Source organism: Phocoena sinus, chromosome 4 (assembly GCF_008692025.1).
Source record: "Phocoena sinus isolate mPhoSin1 chromosome 4, mPhoSin1.pri, whole genome shotgun sequence".
Taxonomy (NCBI): Eukaryota; Metazoa; Chordata; class Mammalia; order Artiodactyla; family Phocoenidae; genus Phocoena; species Phocoena sinus.
Genome location: NC_045766.1, coordinates 88,547,022 through 88,563,687, shown reverse-complemented (window position 1 = coordinate 88,563,687; position 16,666 = coordinate 88,547,022). Strand labels below are relative to the sequence as shown.

At 41.9% G+C, this 16,666-nt stretch overlaps 1 protein-coding gene across 3 annotated transcripts; it reads right to left on the bottom strand.

Annotated features, from left to right (window-relative positions):
* Positions 1 to 8,212: 8,212 nt before the first annotated feature.
* On the bottom strand, positions 8,213 to 15,812 carry DPPA4 (developmental pluripotency associated 4). 3 transcript variants are annotated; one of them, XM_032629310.1, is made up of 7 exons: positions 15,721 to 15,812; positions 13,795 to 13,954; positions 12,726 to 12,889; positions 12,588 to 12,638; positions 11,948 to 12,245; positions 10,265 to 10,460; positions 8,213 to 8,959 (listed from the first exon to the last, which is right to left on the bottom strand). In XM_032629310.1, exons 1-7 carry the CDS (start codon positions 15,742 to 15,744, stop codon positions 8,929 to 8,931), a joined length of 924 nt encoding a protein of 307 aa, XP_032485201.1. In that variant the 5' UTR covers positions 15,745 to 15,812; the 3' UTR covers positions 8,213 to 8,928. The 3 variants fall into 3 exon arrangements, with proteins under 3 accessions (XP_032485201.1, XP_032485203.1, XP_032485202.1); XM_032629312.1 differs by lacking the exon at positions 8,213 to 8,959 and adding an exon at positions 11,579 to 11,649 and having other exon boundaries at positions 10,375 to 10,460; XM_032629311.1 differs by lacking the exons at positions 8,213 to 8,959; positions 10,265 to 10,460 and adding an exon at positions 11,657 to 11,756.
* Between the last annotated feature and the right edge of the window lie 854 nt (positions 15,813 to 16,666).

The window sequence follows — 16,666 nt, the reverse complement described above, 5'->3', positions numbered from 1 at the left end:
ATAATAGAGCTGCCTCGGCTAAAATTTTAAGTCTCTGTAGCTCTGCGACTTTATCTATTAGAGCTTCCGTTTGCTGTGTCCATTCATCTAACATCAGGAGATGTGGGCCTCTGTAAATGACTAGGGGCTGTTTGGCTCTCACATCTCATACTTCATCTTCCAATGCTTGTTAATGGCCTTCCGTTTCTCATTATCTTATTGATGGACGTTAACATGACTTACAAGTAACCAGCCAACTCCACTAACTTTGTAGTTGCTTTTACACCTATATTTTCCAAATGCCTGAATTATTGCATTTGTGAGGGCATTCCCCTCTACAAGGACATTTTCCCAGATCACCTCCAGTAAAATCTTCAGCAATTGGACCACCATTGTAGGCCAGGGATTATCCATCCCCCATATAGCACCCAGAATGTTCTCCTTTTGTGCTCACCAGCAGGTCAGTGAGCCAGTTCCAGAATCTCATCTTATTACCTGGTTTTTCCTGACTGCTCCTGGCACAATAGGTATTTGTTCGTATGTTCCAAGAAGCAGATGGCAAGAAGGGATTAGGTATGCAAGAGATTCGGTATAGAAAATAACTGCGAATGAAAGTAAGAAGGGAGCTGGAAGGCTGGGAGAGTTGTCAGACCATGACGTAGGTCTGACCCCTGTGAAGGAGAAGGAAGGGAGTATGGGTAGGAAGAGTCTTGAACTGCAGTGCAGTTCTAAGGAAGTTTCAGCAAGGCTGATGAAGAGTCCTTGAGTCTAAGCCATAAGAATGCCCCTGCTTTAGAATTCCTGCTACACTTAGTGGCTGGGAGGAGCAGATGGGAGTTATAGCATAGGTGTGAACTTCACAGCAGTGGTGTTAAAGATGGCGCCAGTGACCTGCAGTACAGAGTTGAAAGGCACATTTGCGTGATCACCACACCATAATGCTATACTCCCTTTGCTTGAATGCCTTGAAGAAAGGGAAGAGAAGTAGAGTATACTTAGGTTGGGGCATTCCTCGTCTGAGCACATCAACACTTTATTCTTCCCTCTGAAATTATAATTACACTCAATGATGGGAAAAGAGCAGGGGCCAAATCACTTGGCTTAGAAATCATTTCAGGAAAAACGTTGACATCTGCCCGTAGTAAGTGAGCTGCCGCAAATGGAGAGCTTTATGGAAAAATATTTCCCAACCTATGGACTGTTAAATAGTTAAGTGGCTTGTTCCATCACTTTATTTCCATTTGAAGCTATTTTAAATTGAGTTTCTTACCTCTTCCTGACCAGCACTATTATCAGTCTTACCAGAGACTTTCTGGGTCCAGGACTCAGAAGTGGCAGTAAAAATAGCTAGGGCAACTACAATAGGGTTGTCTGATCTTGAACCTTTTCTTGAATGTAATAGTTGTACAGTCCCTTTGTCTGAGTTATTTATCACAAATCTTTTAGCACTGTTGAGGGTAGTGACCACTGCAATCTTCTTCCTTCTTTTAGGTCTGCGCTGAGGCATTGCTGGACTAGCTAATATCAGGTCTCTCTCTCTCTTGCTCTCTCTCTTTTTTTTTGAGGGGGGGGGTTGGTTTTAGTTGAGTTATATATATATATTTTTTTTTCTTCCAATTGTATCTGGATAATATCTGATCTCCTCTCAAATGTGACAATTTCTGGACCATTTCTGCTGAGGTGAGCAATTTTGCAAACAGGTCTCATGATCAGTGTTCAAAAGTAAGGTATTACTACCATTTTTAAAAAGATGAACATTATTGGGCTTCCCTGGTGGCGCAGTGGTTGAGAGTCCGCCTGCCGATGCAGGGGACACGGGTTCGTGCCCCGGTCTGGGAAGATACCAGATGCCGCAGAGCGGCTGGGCCCGTGAGCCATGGCTACTGAACCTGCGCATCCGGAACCTGTGCTCCACAATGGGAGAGGCCGCAACAGTAAGAGGCCCACTTACCGCAAAAAACAAAACAAAACAAACAAAAGATGAACACTATTTATCTCAATAGGTCAAAATAGAGTATGGAGACAGTAATGTATGGTAGTAGACACTAAGAATAATATCCTCCCCTTCTCTATCTGTCTGCTTTCTCTGGCCTTGCTTTATACCAAAATTAGGCAAAATGATTCAACATAAGAATTATGATTTTGTAGCATTAATGTCTTCCCAACAAGTGACTTTAAAAAAAAATGCATGTTTACACAATCTCTCATAAATTGTTTATTTTTTCTGGAGAGAATAAGAGGGAAATAAAAGTTAATAAAAGGATTCACATTCCCGTCTTTGTTCTGAGCAGCACAAATTCCCAGTTTACTAACCTTGTTATCACTATGTTGTTGGCACCAACTACCCAAAGTGCTCAAGATAGCCCATCCATAGGAGGCAGACTGCTCGGCTAGGGAAGTATTCTATTCGGGGCAACTTGACGTTGAAGAACAGAAGCTAAGGAAGAGTTTAATAAAATAGCCATAAAGAGCATTTGCATAGACTGTCAATTTATGAAGTATATTATATATATTATCTCATTAATTCTTATAATCCTGTGAGATAAATATTATGATCACTGCTATTCAGGTAACAGATACTCAATACCAACCATCTACTAAAATAGCACCTCTGGTCTCAAACCTAGGTCTTAGACTTCTTACTTCCTTAATCTTGGCGGGTCATTAACACTTTGCCCAACATACATGTGTGTCATCTTTTTTGTTTCTGTAGTCCCCACTCACAGGTCATATCATTGCATTAGATTATAGTTGAGTTATATTAACCATCTAGGGCAATGAAGTCTTAGAATTTAACACAGTTGACTGTTATCTTCATTTCCTAATACCTTCCACACTACATACAACCCACCCGCATTCCATTATTGCCTTCTGCTACTTTGCAGAACTCCTTACACACTGCATTCTACTTAAGGCTAGATATTTTCTTACAGAGGAACGTACTTAAATGTATTCTTCTCGCAAGAAACATAACTATCCCTAACACATTACAACACAATACCAAATATCATTTTTCTAGAGTTAGTCTTTCCTGTTGGACCTGCAACAAGCTGCTTTTCCCATTACTCACTGACCCAGAAAACTCATCAAAATCCCTAAAGGATTTTTGCTGCAGAAGGTGACATGCTGATTCTAAATTTATATATAAAGAACTCCTCAAGCTCAGTAATAAGAAAACAATCCCCCCCCAACCCCGCTGCCAAAAAAAAAGAGCAAAATACTTTAACAGCCACTCCATCAAGAAGCTATATGGAGGGTAAATTAATATCACAATTAAGATACCACTATAAAAAAAAAAAAAAAAAAAAAAAGATACCACTATACACCTATTAGAATAGCTAAAATTAAAGTCTGATCATATCAAGTGCTGATGAGGATATCATACGTTTCTGGTGAGAATGCAATATGTCACCACCATTTTGGAAAACTGTGTGAGAGTTTCTTGTAAAGCTAAACATACTTAATATATGACTCAGCAATCTCCCTCCTTAGATATTTACCCCCAAATGAGTGAAACTTGAGTGTTCACTCAAAAAACTGTATATGATGGTTTATAGAGGGCTTATTTATAATCACCAAAACCTAGAAATAACCAAATATCCTTCAATTGGTGAACAGTGTAGGAGCAGAAAACTCTTCTAGGTAGTTTGGCTGGTCTAATAATTAAATTGACATGAGACAAATTAACAGGAGAAAATCAAATTTTGTATGTGTGGGAGCCCCATAAAAATATGTGGACTCCCTGGCAGTCAGGTAACTGAGGTGTATATACCATCCCAAGCTAAAGAGAAGGAGTAGGGGTCTGGGGCTTCAAAGCGGAGGAAGACAGTTCTCAGGAAGATGAGAAGAGCAAATGTTTGGTAAACAAATGTTTGATCTGCCACGTAGATGAGTCTTCTATTTTTTGACCATGTCATGCGTCATGCGGGATCTTAGTTCCCTGACCAGGGATCAAAGCTGTGCCCCCTGTATTGAGAGCGTGGAGTCTTAACCACTGGACTGCTGGGGAAGTCCTGTTAATAAGTCTTTCTTATATAAAATATTATCTCTAGTAATAGCTTTCTTCCTAGTATAGGTCCTCTATCTAAATTCTTTGAGGCAGTTAAGGGGAAGGTAAAAAGCTCTTTCTGAATCTGCTGGTCCCTGCTTGTCTTCAGTTCAAAATAATCCATATGCCAAATCCACATTCTGGGGTGGCATATTCTGCTCCCCCTCAATGGATAAACAAACATGGTATATCCACACAATGGAATACTACTGTTCATCAATAAAAAGGAACAAACTGGTGATACATTCAAAAATATGAGTCAACCTCAAATGCCTTATACTAAATTAAAGAACCCAGTCTCATTCCATTCATAAGACATCCTGGAAAAGACGAAACTACAGGAACAGAAAATAGATCTTTGGTTTTCAGGAGTTTAGGAGGGGAAAGGAGTTAACTACAAAGAGGCAAGAAGGAATTTTCTGGAGCAATGGAAGTTCTAGCTCTTGTGATGGTAGTTACATGGCTGCATGCGTTTATCAAAACTCAAAGGATTATACATTAAAATGGGTGGATTTCACTGTATGTAAATAAACGTATATGTTCAATAAACCTGACTAAGGCTAGAGAGATTAATTAAATTCCCAAAGCCACACGGCTTTGAAATGGCTAATAAGTGCTTGGTAATTACATATCAGCTCAGTGCAGAAAAGAAAGATAGAGACAAAACATAGTAGAAATTACAGCAGTTACTCTCGGCTGAGTGCCTATCACTTTCCTAACATAACTGTTTTACATACATTATTTTTTTCAACCTAGCAACCTCGCAAGTGTGAGTTGTTACCTTCATTTTAAAAATCAAGTGAACTGAGCTTTCAGGATAGAAACTTGTAAACATATCTAGCTGCCCCCAAAGCTTGGGCTCTTGTGTTTCTTTTTTTTTTTTTTTTTTTTTTTTTTTTTTTTTTTTTTTTTTGCGGTACGCGGGCCTCTCACTGTTGTGGCCTCTCCCGTTGCGGAGCACAGGCTCCGGACGTGCAGGCTCAGCGGCCATGGCTCATGCACGGGCCCAGCTGTTCCATGGCATGTGGGATTTTCCCAGACCGGGACACGAACCCGCGTCCCCTGCATCGGCAGGCAGACTCTCAACCACTGCGCCACCAGGGAAGCCCTTGTGTTTCTTAATAGTAAGAAATAAGTGGTGACTTCCAATCCAGTATGGATAAAAGAGGTAGTAGTTTTAAGAATTGAAATATAGAGACTTCCATGGTGGTCCAGTGGTTAAGACTCTGTGCTTCCACTGCAGGGGGCATGGGTTTAATTGCTGGTCTGGGAACTAAGATCCCCCATGCTGCACTGCGCAGCCAAAAAAAAAAAAGGAATATATCAAATAAAGTTATCAGAGAAGATTTAATCAGGGCTTTTGAGGAAGAGCAGAAGGAATCAAGTTCTGACCTTCGTTTTCCAGTGTTAGAGCTACAGGAGTTCTGAGTTACTGAGGAAATCTTGTCCAGTCTCTGTGAACTTCTTCTATAACCCTTCTCAGTGTTATAAATCTCCCTAATGTATTGGGCCACTCCTCTTGGTCATCCATCATGAGAATAAACGACCTCCTCAAACTCTACTCTGAGGCCTCTGTATAAAAATCCTAGGAGTCATGTGACTGATGCAATTTCCTCTTTGGTCTCCAAACTAAACCTTTTTTTTTCCTTTGAGGTAAAATTTACAGTAAAATATACAGGTTTTTTTTTTGATGTGGACCATTTTTTAAAGTCTTTATTGAATTTGTTACAATACTGCTTCTGTTTTATGTTTTGATTTTTGGCCATGAGGCATGTGGGATCTTAGCTCCCTGACCAGGGATCAAACCCACACCCCCTGCATTGGAAGGCAAAGTCTTAACCACTGGATCTACCAGGGAAGTCCTAAAATACACAGATCTTAAGTGTACAGTTTGATAAGTTTTGAAAAATGGTAGACAACTCCCTAGTTGAGACAGAAAATATTTCCATCACCACAGAATTTTCTCTTTGCCCCTTCCAGGAGATTCTGGCCACTCCCCCATGGGTTAGTTGGATAAAGAAGTGGCCGCTTATTTACTTTGGGTAGGTGGACTGTCCCTCTTCTTACTCATCTTGATTACCAACTGGTTTTTAATATAAAAGATGATGAAGAGAACACAACGTTGTTAATCAACTATACTCCAATAGAAAATAAAATTTTTTAAAAAATGATGAAGAGACTAAAAAATTGAACAATGGAAGTGGTAATTTGTTGATAGACATCAGTTTTAGAATCACTTTTTCCTTACTTTCTATTATCTTCCCTCCAATATCCCGTCCCATTACGGACGTGCAGGCTCAGGGGCCATGGCTCACGGGACCAGCCTCTCCGCGGCATGTGGGATCTTCACGGACAGGGGCACGAACCTGTGTCCCCTGCATCGGCAGGCGGACTCTCAACCACTGGGCCACCAGGAAAGCCCCCCTCTATTTTTTAAGATAAAGGCAAAACAGAGGATTTCTCTTGTCTGGGCTTCCATTCCTTTCCAGCCTCATCCAATATCTATGTTCCCTGGTTCTGAACTCCCAACGCACTGGCCTTTCAGTTTTCTTGTTTCCCACCTCAGGAGCCTCACAATCCATTCTACTGGCTGGAATGTCCTTTCTTCTCCTTTTTTTAATTCTTATTTGCCATTCAATCTGATGTCAGCTCAAAACTCTTTCTCAGAGAAATCTGTCCCTTTAAGTAGTAGACTCAGAAATGAAAAGTAACGTCTTTTGGAGCAATTTACCTCCTTCAGGCCATTCCAATCTAGGTTTTCCTGGCCAGGAACAAAAGATGACTCAAGTTAATTCTTCTAAAGAGAAGTGTCTTGTGGACCCATTTACTTCATCTTTTGTCATCTGATGTCTACCCCTTAGTAATGGAAGTTCTTTTTCCTCTCCTTATCTTTGAAAAAATACAATTTCAGCTATATCCTTCAGGTAAGGCTGATTGAAATATTGGGTGATTACTGGCATTCTTAACACTTCGGCCCTTCATATTCTAAAACAGGAGGGTAGCTCATGGGGGAAACACAAATCCTGCTAAACAGGATTTAAAACAGTTTTAAAAGAATTTACTAGAGATCTTCCAAAATTGTATTTTGGAGGAAATTAAACTATGAGTTTTATGGCGGAACTAGAAAACAGAATACTGCGTGTTACAACAGAGAAGTTTTTTTTTTCCAAAAGGTAACTCAAAGCAATTTATTTTCCCAGAGAATATAGATAGACAGGACAGAGATCTATTTTTTAATATTGGTTTCCAAGAAACTTGTAATCCATCTCCTTTTATAATTCACTTCATACCTTCTCATTCATCATCCATTGAATAAACATTTATTGAGTACCAACTACGTGTCAGGCTGTTCTAGGAGGCTGTGATACCTAAGTGCACAAAACCGACAGAAATCCATTTTTAAAAAAAATTTATTTTTATTTTTGGCTGTGTTGGGTCTTTGTTGCTGCACACAGGCTTTTTCTAGTTGTGGTGAGCGGGGGCTACTCTTCGTTGCGGTGCATGGGCTTCTCATTGTGGTGGCTTCTCTTGCTGCGGAGCAAGGGCTCTAGGCACGTGAGCCTCAGTAGTTGTGGCATGTGGGCTCAGTAGTTGTGGCTCACGGGCTTAGTTGCTCCGAGGCATGTGGGATCTTCCCGGAACAGGGCTTGAACCTGTGTCCCCAGCACTGGCAGGCAGATTCTTATTCACTGCACCACCAGGGAAGTACCCCAGAAATCCTTTTTTATTGTTAGGGGAAGGCAAATAATAAATTACAAATTAACATGTTAGAGGAGACAAGTGTTATGGAAAAATAGAAATTGGGACCCAGGGTGCTTATAGGGCTGGAGAAACAAATTGTGATTTTAAATAGGGGGTCACAGTATGCCTTTTTGACAAAGTGGCATTCGAAGAAAGAATTAAAAGAAAGTTTACCATATTGACATATGGGGAAAAGAGCATTCCAGCCAGTGACAAGGCCCTGAGGTAAGAGCGTGTGAGGCATGGTCAAAGAACAGCAAAGGCAGGGTGTTGGAGATGAGGCAGGAGATGAAGGGGCACGGGGTAGAATGCACTTTAGTTAAGGTCTTGGAGGTCATTACAATGACTTTGGTTTTCCCTCTGAATGGGATCCATGGGAGGGTTTTGAGTAGTGTCCTGATCTGACATATTTCAAAAGGATCATTTCACATACACAATTGAGAATTTTGTTTTAAAATACAAGCTTTAATTTCAAATTTTTCTAGTTGCCTTTTTACTAGAGGCACTATAACTTATCATTCAATGTAGGACACTTAAAAAATTATATATAATTTACAGATAAGTAAAATCCAGATATCTTAAGTGCATAGCTCTGTGAATGTTTACATATGGGTGCATCTAAGTAACTGCCACCCAAAACAAGGTAAGCTCACTTAATTATGCGGAGACAAGAAGCATAATCAGGACTGATTGCTTCCATGTGAATACATTCTTTGGGGCAAGACTATTAGTGATATATTGTATCACATCAGGAAACACATTGCTACCCTTACCATTCCTGGTGATGATAAGTTTGAATACTTGGTTAAGGTGTACATAACCAAATTTGAACTTTTGCCTATAAGCCCCATTTTTCCCAATGTAGAAATTCACTTGAGGCACTTTCAAGTAAATTAATTCCATTCATCGAATTAGCATTTTTAAAATGTCCCTATCTCCTTTCTCGTCTGCTCCCTTAGGGCTGGGAGTCTTTGGAGAGATGGCCACTTCCACTTTTGGCAGTTCACAGGCTTTTCTTTATGCAACCCTGTAAGCAGGAAGCATGGAGAGTGCAGTGGCCCAGAGTTCAGCTGTCAAATAGCACCGTGGAGTTGATTTGTAGTCACTTCTCTATCATTAATTATATTCATAGCTGTACCCTTTTTACTGGTATTGTGATCTCACTGCAGACTTTTCATTAATACTTTATTCCTAAAAAGCAAATGAAATGTTTTAGAATCAAGACGAAATATCAAATTGCATTCTTGAAAATAACCAAGAAACCCACTCCTGGAATGCCAATAAAATTGCCCTTGGGACTTTCCTGGTGGTCCAGTGGTTAGGACTCAGTTCTTTCACTACTATAGCCCCAGGTTCAATCCCTGGTCAGGGAACTAAGATCCCGCAGCTTGAGCTCCCCCCAACCCCATCCCACTTGAGGCTTCTATCCTCTGCCAGCTGCCCTAGATCCCTGGTGTTCAGTCATCATGACGCCAAAGGTGGGTCCCCAGCAGGCCAACAGAGAGCACGGGATGAAGCCCAGGATGATTCCTGGACAATTACAGGGTGAGGAGATGGATTCCTGGGAGCCAAGTCTGGGCTGCTCCAAGCCCCTCTATTCAGAGGGATGGGCTTCTCTCCATCCTCCTCCTCGGCAGGCCCCTCTTCCAAGCTAAGCCCGGAAACACACGTGGCCCAATTTAACAGAAAACACATGGCAATCCCCTCCAAGCATCCTACTGCTCCCCTTCTCCATTCGTATCTTTCAGAAAATACCTCCAGTTGTAGCCTCTATTTCTCTCCTCCCCTTATTCAACCACCCCCAAATTATCTATATTCTTTATTGCTTTGAATCCCTTATCTTTTCCAAGCAAGTATGTTATCTCTACCTCCTTTCTAAGACAATTTCCCCATGCAAATTCTCCCCACTGACTTCATATTTCAGGTTTTCTCCTTGTTTCTTTTGTCTCCTTTAACATGTCCCTAAAACACTGCTGTTCCTTGAAGCTCTGTCCTCAACCCAATGCAACTCTTCTCCTTATCAGTGTTCAAGTAATTACTGAAAAACTATCTAGAAGCCAGGTTTTTCTTACTTCCTCCTTTCCATCTAGACAATTCTTCCCTTAAATTAAGAAACCTCTTCTTTGATACCAGTCATCACATGGTGATACAGTCGTTTACGTACCAGTCATCCCCCTTAGACTGTAGGTCACCTAAAAGAAGGGTTTTTTTTGCTAGTCATTATTTCTGTGTAGTGCGTATACTGAGACTATAGTAACTATACAATTGGTTACTGCTCCAAAATTATGGGTCTCCAGGTAGAAGCATTATGCCTTGACATAAAAATGCCCTTTCTCCTAGGAAGACACTTACTCAAGTAAAACTTTTTGTGAAAATCTTTATTGACAAATTGTGCTTGAAATACAGGACTAATTAAGATGAATATGTATCTCCTTTTTCCCCCAACTAAAACCCAGATGCCCACTTTTAGTGTGTAGAAGGGTACCATGTGGTTACCTGTGCACACACTCAGGGCACAGCATGTTGTCCTCCAGGTGTGGGGGAGGGAGATTGCCCGCAGGAGGCAAGAAGAGCGCAGACACCCTCCTTCGTTTTTCAGGCACCCAAGCCTGTCCGGCATGAAATTGTAAATGAACCCAGCCCTCTGTGTTAGCAGGGAGACCTCTCCCGTGAACCACACACCACCAGACCCCTGGGGAAGGAAAGAGAGGTTCAGTACGAGCACAGCAAGACCAAAGTCTAAACTTTGAGTTTGCATCATGGCCTTTGATGCTACTGTCTTCCTCAAGTGCCAGCTCCCAGATATGAACCCTGAAACCTAACTTACTCTACCCTGTTCCCCTTTAGAAAATAATGCAAAAACAGTTCCTGTTAAATATTTTAAAAGAAACAAAAAATACATCTGGATGTGTAGAGACAAGTGGGTAGATGACAGTGTGGCTGGGAGGGTGGCAAAGCTTTTCCTCTGCCCGTCTTAGGTTTTCACCTGGGACTCTAACAAAAAGACTAACAAGGGAAAAACAGTTGATGAATTCAGGCAGTGCACAGAGCGCAGGAAAAACGCAAACACTAGCTCAAAATGGCAGCTTGGAATTCCATCTTATGTAACATCTTTGACAAAGAACAATACATTTGCAAAGAAATGACAGGACAAAGGGAAGCAGTTTTAGGCTCCCAAGGGTGGCAAACAGTGGGAAGGTAAATATATGGGAGGAAACTAATGGATGAGGTTTCTTTGCTGGTTGCTCTGGTGCCCACTCTCAGAGGATAAGTCTGTCTCCAGCAAAAGGAGAATAGATAATCCTGCCTTAGGCCGAAAAGGGAGAGCTTTTTTGGGGTTGCTGCTTTTTGATTGCCTTCAGCTCAAGATTTTTATGGCAAAGAGGAATATTTTGGGGTGACGTTCTGGTTTCCTTCAATAGAAAGACTAAACCAGAGTGGCCTGGGAAGGCCCTCATAAAATAAGTTCAGAGGTCTCAACTTTTTTTTTTTTTTTTTTTTAGCGACATCAGTGGTTTAATGGATGGGGGATCTTACATGTCTGAAGCAAGATCCTGGAGCAACACCCCACTATGTGCAACAGACAGTGGACAGGGCCTGGCCCCAGGCTTTGCTCCCAAGGGGAGGAGGAGGTTACCAGTTATAGGGGGACAGGGGTCTCAACAGGCATTGTAATGTGCTAACCAGTTCATGGTCTTAATTTTATCTCCTGTAACTCTCACAATAACATCATGAGGTAGGTCTTATTATTAACCTACATCACCTCGAGCAAACTGAAAACTAGATTAAATAACAGTTAATGCCACTTACTTGACAGATGCTAGAAGATCCAAGGCTTTAGCTCAGGCAGTTGATTTTAGAGACTGCTTTTACTTTTAATTCTTTAAAGGAGGTGAAAAGAAATGAAGCCAGATTTCTATCCCCTTCTGATGACCTCATTAATTTAGATCACCGGTTCTCAAAATGTGGTTCCCCAGATTAGCCGTGCCTGGGAGATTGTTAGAAATGTAAATTCCTAGGGCCTACCCAGACCTGAACCAGAAAAAATGTGTGGGTGGGACCCAGGAATCACCAGGTCTTCAGATGATTTTGATAACACCCTGAAGTTAATCAGCGGTTAATATCAATTAAACTTATTTTCCCACCTGAACCAGAAGCAGTTCTTACTAATGAGCTTACCACAGGTCTCTTGTGATTGCGCCGACTCCATCTTCATGGCCCTGGCTGTCATTCTGCTCCAAGAAGCAAACACAGTTCCTGGGTCAGAGGCAGAAGTCGATACAACTTCCTGAAGAGTAGGATCTCCTTCAAGGGCAGGAGCTCCTTCAAGGGCAGGTGCTCCCTCCTCAGGAGCAGCAGCCACTTCAGAAGACATCTTTTCATCAGAACATTCCAGAGGTAGGTCCCCCTTGTTCATCTTTGATTTTCTTCTCGCTAGTGATAGGATCCTGGCCTCCTCGGCTGTGGCAGGAATGTTCTACATAGAGGGTTTAAAAGATTAAAGACAATTCTTCTACTCAACTTTTTTTTTTTTTTTTTTTTTGCGGTACGCGGGCCTCTCACTGTTGTGGCCTCTGCTGCGGAGCACAGGCTCCGGATGCGCAGGCTCAGCGGCCATGGTTCACGGGCCCAGCCGCTCCGCGGCATGCGGAATCCTCCCAGACCGGGGCACGAACCTGTGTCCCCTGCATCGGCAGGCGGACTCTCAACCACTGCGCCACCAGGGAAGCCCTCTACTCACCTTTTAACGCTAAAATAGGTGATTAGGATGAGAATAACTAAACCTTCGACTTGGCCAAATTCCCTACAAATTACTCACTTTTTGATGAGGGTAGGCATGTTCACAGAGTCGTTTATATCCGTCTAGTTTCTAAGACAAGAGAAAAATGAGTTAATAATAAAACTGAGGCTCGCAGTCTTCCTCCCAAGAGCATCAACTCCTACCCTGGGCACTCACCGGGCCTTTGGTGCTTAGTTTCAACTGCTGGCACCAAGCGCGCACAACATCCCTGTGAATCAGATTGACAGGCGGCAGTATAGAAGGTAAAGGAGGAATTGGCATCGTCTTCTTCTGAGGTTTCACACTGTCACAACATTGTGGCATTTTTCGTGGACAACAAGCTGAAGGAGAATGAGATAAAATTAGCAATAATTAACTTTTGTGTAGCCTTTTAAAATGTCAAAAGTACAATCACTTTTAGTTCTTATAGTCTAATCCCCACTGTAAAATTAAATGACTTGCCAAAGACCACGTAACCTTCAAGGGATAGAACCTCAAAACTAAAACTGACAATATTTCTGAATCCCTCAGTATTTTTACTTCCTAAAACTCCCCACTACTCACGCACACTTGCTCTTTTGTGAGAGCTCTAAACCACAGACCCTGAGGAGGTTGACCTAGAGATTGCACTTCCAATGCAGGGAATGATAGAAGTTTTAGACCTGAGGTCATAACTACTAGGCCATGCCTTGCCCTCTCACCACAAAAAACAAAATAAGCCACCCAGAAATGCTACACAATGACTAATACCCATAATTCTGGCAGCCCACCCCACTAGGGCAGCACTCTGGTCTCCTGCTGCACCTCACACGCTCTCACCATTCAGGAAAGACTGACGTTAATAGTCACTAGGTTTGACTGAGCGCCCATTCAGTCAGATGAAGTGTAGGCTGTTTACCTAATTATTCTGTGTAAATTACAACTGACCCTCCACCCTGACCTCAATCCAACTCAGCAAGGTAGCTACTTTCCTCATATTTTTAAGACAGGAAGTAGAGTTTCAAGGATGGGATTTTGAATTTATAGGTCTCTGTCCCCAGATCATTGCACATTAAGATCCTTAACTCCCAGAATCTAGAGTAGGTAAAATAATGATCACAACCAGGAGGTGAGATTTAAACTAGGCTTCGAAGGAAGTGTAGGATTTGCAGAATACAGGACTGAAATTTCTTCCCTACTTTTTCAGAAAAATCCCTGTCTTCTCGGACCCAGGGAAATAGGATTTGAGGAACTGTAGATCTCTTACCTCTGTTATTTTTTATAGATCTTTTTCTTTTGGTCCTCTTTGCCACGTTTTCTAGTATATCTGGCTTACCAGAAGCCCCCTGTCCCTCTTCGGTATCTACTGATGTACGTTTGAAGTTGCAGCTCATATATTCTTCCTCTGTCTTCTTTGTGGAGTTGCACTGGGGATAGAGGAACCAGAAAGTCACTCCTCTGGGCGTCCAACCCACCACATACACTACATGACTTATGACACCTCACATCCAAGGTACCAAGATAATCATTGAACTCCACTGGCAACATGGGTTCTCTTCTGGGTATCATCTTAATACTCAGGTTTATTTATAAGAAAGGGAGGCAGTGATAGAGAAGTGGAAGGCCAATCTGAAAGTATGAGAAAAGGGGAATTCCCTGGCGGTCCAGTGGTTAGGACTCAGCACTTTCACTGCAAGGGCAAGGGTTCAGTCCCTGGTTGGGGAATTAAGATCCCACAAGCCTCGGCGGCAAGGTCCAAAAATGTACGAGAAAAGACAGAAAAAAAAATTTTTATATGTATATATATATATATATATAAACAAAAGTCATAGAAGAAATTAGCCTCTGCTTTGGATAAAGCCCTTACATCACCCACAATATCAATTATCCCTCACCTGGAAGGTTTTTTTTCCCCTCTTTCCCCATTCCCCCCCTCCCTCCCGTTTACCTCTTCCAGATAAACCTTTCCCATACTATTGCCCCAAGCTACTGCCACAAAACTACTTTCCTTTCCAACCTAGTTACTTTGCCTGAAAGGATATCACTCAGCTCCACACATACCACCTTCCCTTATATTCATGTTCTTAAACTCTTAACCCGCTTTCAGAATCTCACTTCAAGTGTTAGTTCAGATGGTGACTTTTCTCCACTTTATAGACCAGTACAAAATCTACTGCACCATTGCCACATTCCTACCACTTGTCAGTTGCAGTTTTACATTTGCTTGTGTGATCTGACCCATGACTGTTACTCCATTTAATTATAAACTCCCCAAGGGTAGAATTCCTTTCCCTCTGGTTGTAGGCACTCAATAAATATTGGTTAATTCAAAAGAAACAAGAGAACAGTGAGAATAAAGCTGTTTGATACAAAGAAACAACATTTTTTGAGCCTATAGTTTCCATCAGGCATTGTTCCACACCACAGACTCCTTATTTTCCTTCTTTTAATCCCCACAGCAATCCAGCAACAATCTATTATTTTGTTTTTCAGATGCAGAAGCTGAGGCTCAGAGGTTACATAACTAAGGGCACACAGGTAGACACTTGCGATAGAAATTAAACCCCAAGTCAATATTAAATCCCAGATTTGCTTCCAAATCTAATTCCTATCACCTCCAAGAAGGGAGTAGGAATTACATTTTTACATCTCTATAGCAGGTTTACATTCATATTCAAATCTCACATTGGCATAACACTTACACGAAGTGCACTTTGTACCTCACTCACTCTGGGGCCTCCCAAAAGTCTTAGTTAAAATTGGGAGGGCAAAAAATGACCTAGCTCTAGGAAAGAGACCTGGAGAGCGGTCAGGCTGCACTGGCAGAGGGATTCAATTTTTCTCAACAAAGCCCCACAGCCTGTCTGACTTTAGTTGCTGTCCTCAGTGTTCCTCAATACGTCTGGTTTCCCATTGTTCCTTGGCCCTAACAACCCTAAGAAAAGATGAATCCAGATGCAGCAATTTTGGTCTTGAACCTGTGTCTGTAGAAGCGAAATTAAAGGATCTGGTCCAGTATACCAGGGAGCAATTATATCCAGGAACTTGATTTTTTTTTTCAACAAGTGAAGGGAAGGAAATTCTAAGGGACCTTCTTTTCTCCTCAAAAGAGGGAGTAAGTGTGCCCAAGAGAAAGAGAAACACGAAGATTGACAAAGACAGACAAAAGCAAACCCGTGCAGATTGTACTCACCTCCTTGTTCTTTGCACTCTCCATGATCAGAAATCTCCAGCTTGATAAAACTCTCCTTACTTCTGAAATGGCCCCTGGCCCAAGGTTGCTCTTTTAAAGGCTCCTCCTTCTTCCGGGGCCGGTAAGCACTTTTCCTTTTCTCCTCCCCTCTGTTCCTTCCCCCACAACCCGTGAAAGCTAAGCTTGCACACTTTCTTATTCATGAGTGACTATTGTATGAATGAATACATAATAACATTCCGGGCCCTTTCCTGTGAGTTTTTTTAACATTATTACGCAGGGTGTGGTTCCGGAGACATTGGGAAGTTGAAAATTCCTTCAGAAAAATTCCAAGGGAAAAAGAAAAGTTGCTAGAGACTTCTGAAGGGGATGTGTGACAGGATTTAATGATGAAACTTGTGGAAACAACAGAATTCTGGGCCAAACCAGTGGCTTGAAGAAAGCAAAACTGTTTTCTTGTACCATATACGTTTCATTTCTTAAGCAAGTTACTCAACTTATTAAAACTTCAGTTTTCCATCAGTACTAATAATAACTAGAACCTTCCCATCTGCCAACAACTAACAATAATAATTTTAAAAGTCCATTGAGGGGGCTTCCCTGGTGGCTCAGTGGTTGAGACTCTGCCTATTAATGCAGGGGACACGGGTTCGAGCCCTGGTGAGGATCCCACATGCCACGGAGCAACTAGGCCCATGAGCTACAACTACTGAGCCTGCGTGTCTGGAGCCTGTGCTCCGCAACAAGAGAGGCCACAATAGTGAGAGGCCCACGACCGTGATGAAGAGTGGCCCCCGCTTGCCACGACTAGAGAAAGCCCTCACACAGAAACGAAGACCCAACACAGCCATAAATTAATTAATTAATTAATTAATTAATTCCTACCCCCAATATCTTAAAAAAAAAAAAAAAGTCCATTGAGGGACTTCCCTGGTGGCTCAGTGGT

What these genes read in the sequence shown, in the direction of transcription:
- DPPA4 (XM_032629310.1), bottom strand. Translation starts at nt 15,744, where the DNA reads ATGGAGAGTGCAAAGAACAAGGAG. An exon ending in AACTAAGCACCAAAGGCCCG is followed by an intron (nt 12,639 to 12,725) that starts GTGAGTGCCCAG and finishes CTCTTGTCTTAG; the next exon opens with AAACTAGACGGATATAAACG. An exon ending in GCAATCACAAGAGACCTGTG is followed by an intron (nt 10,461 to 11,947) that starts GTAAGCTCATTA and finishes TTCCTTCCCCAG; the next exon opens with GGGTCTGGTGGTGTGTGGTT.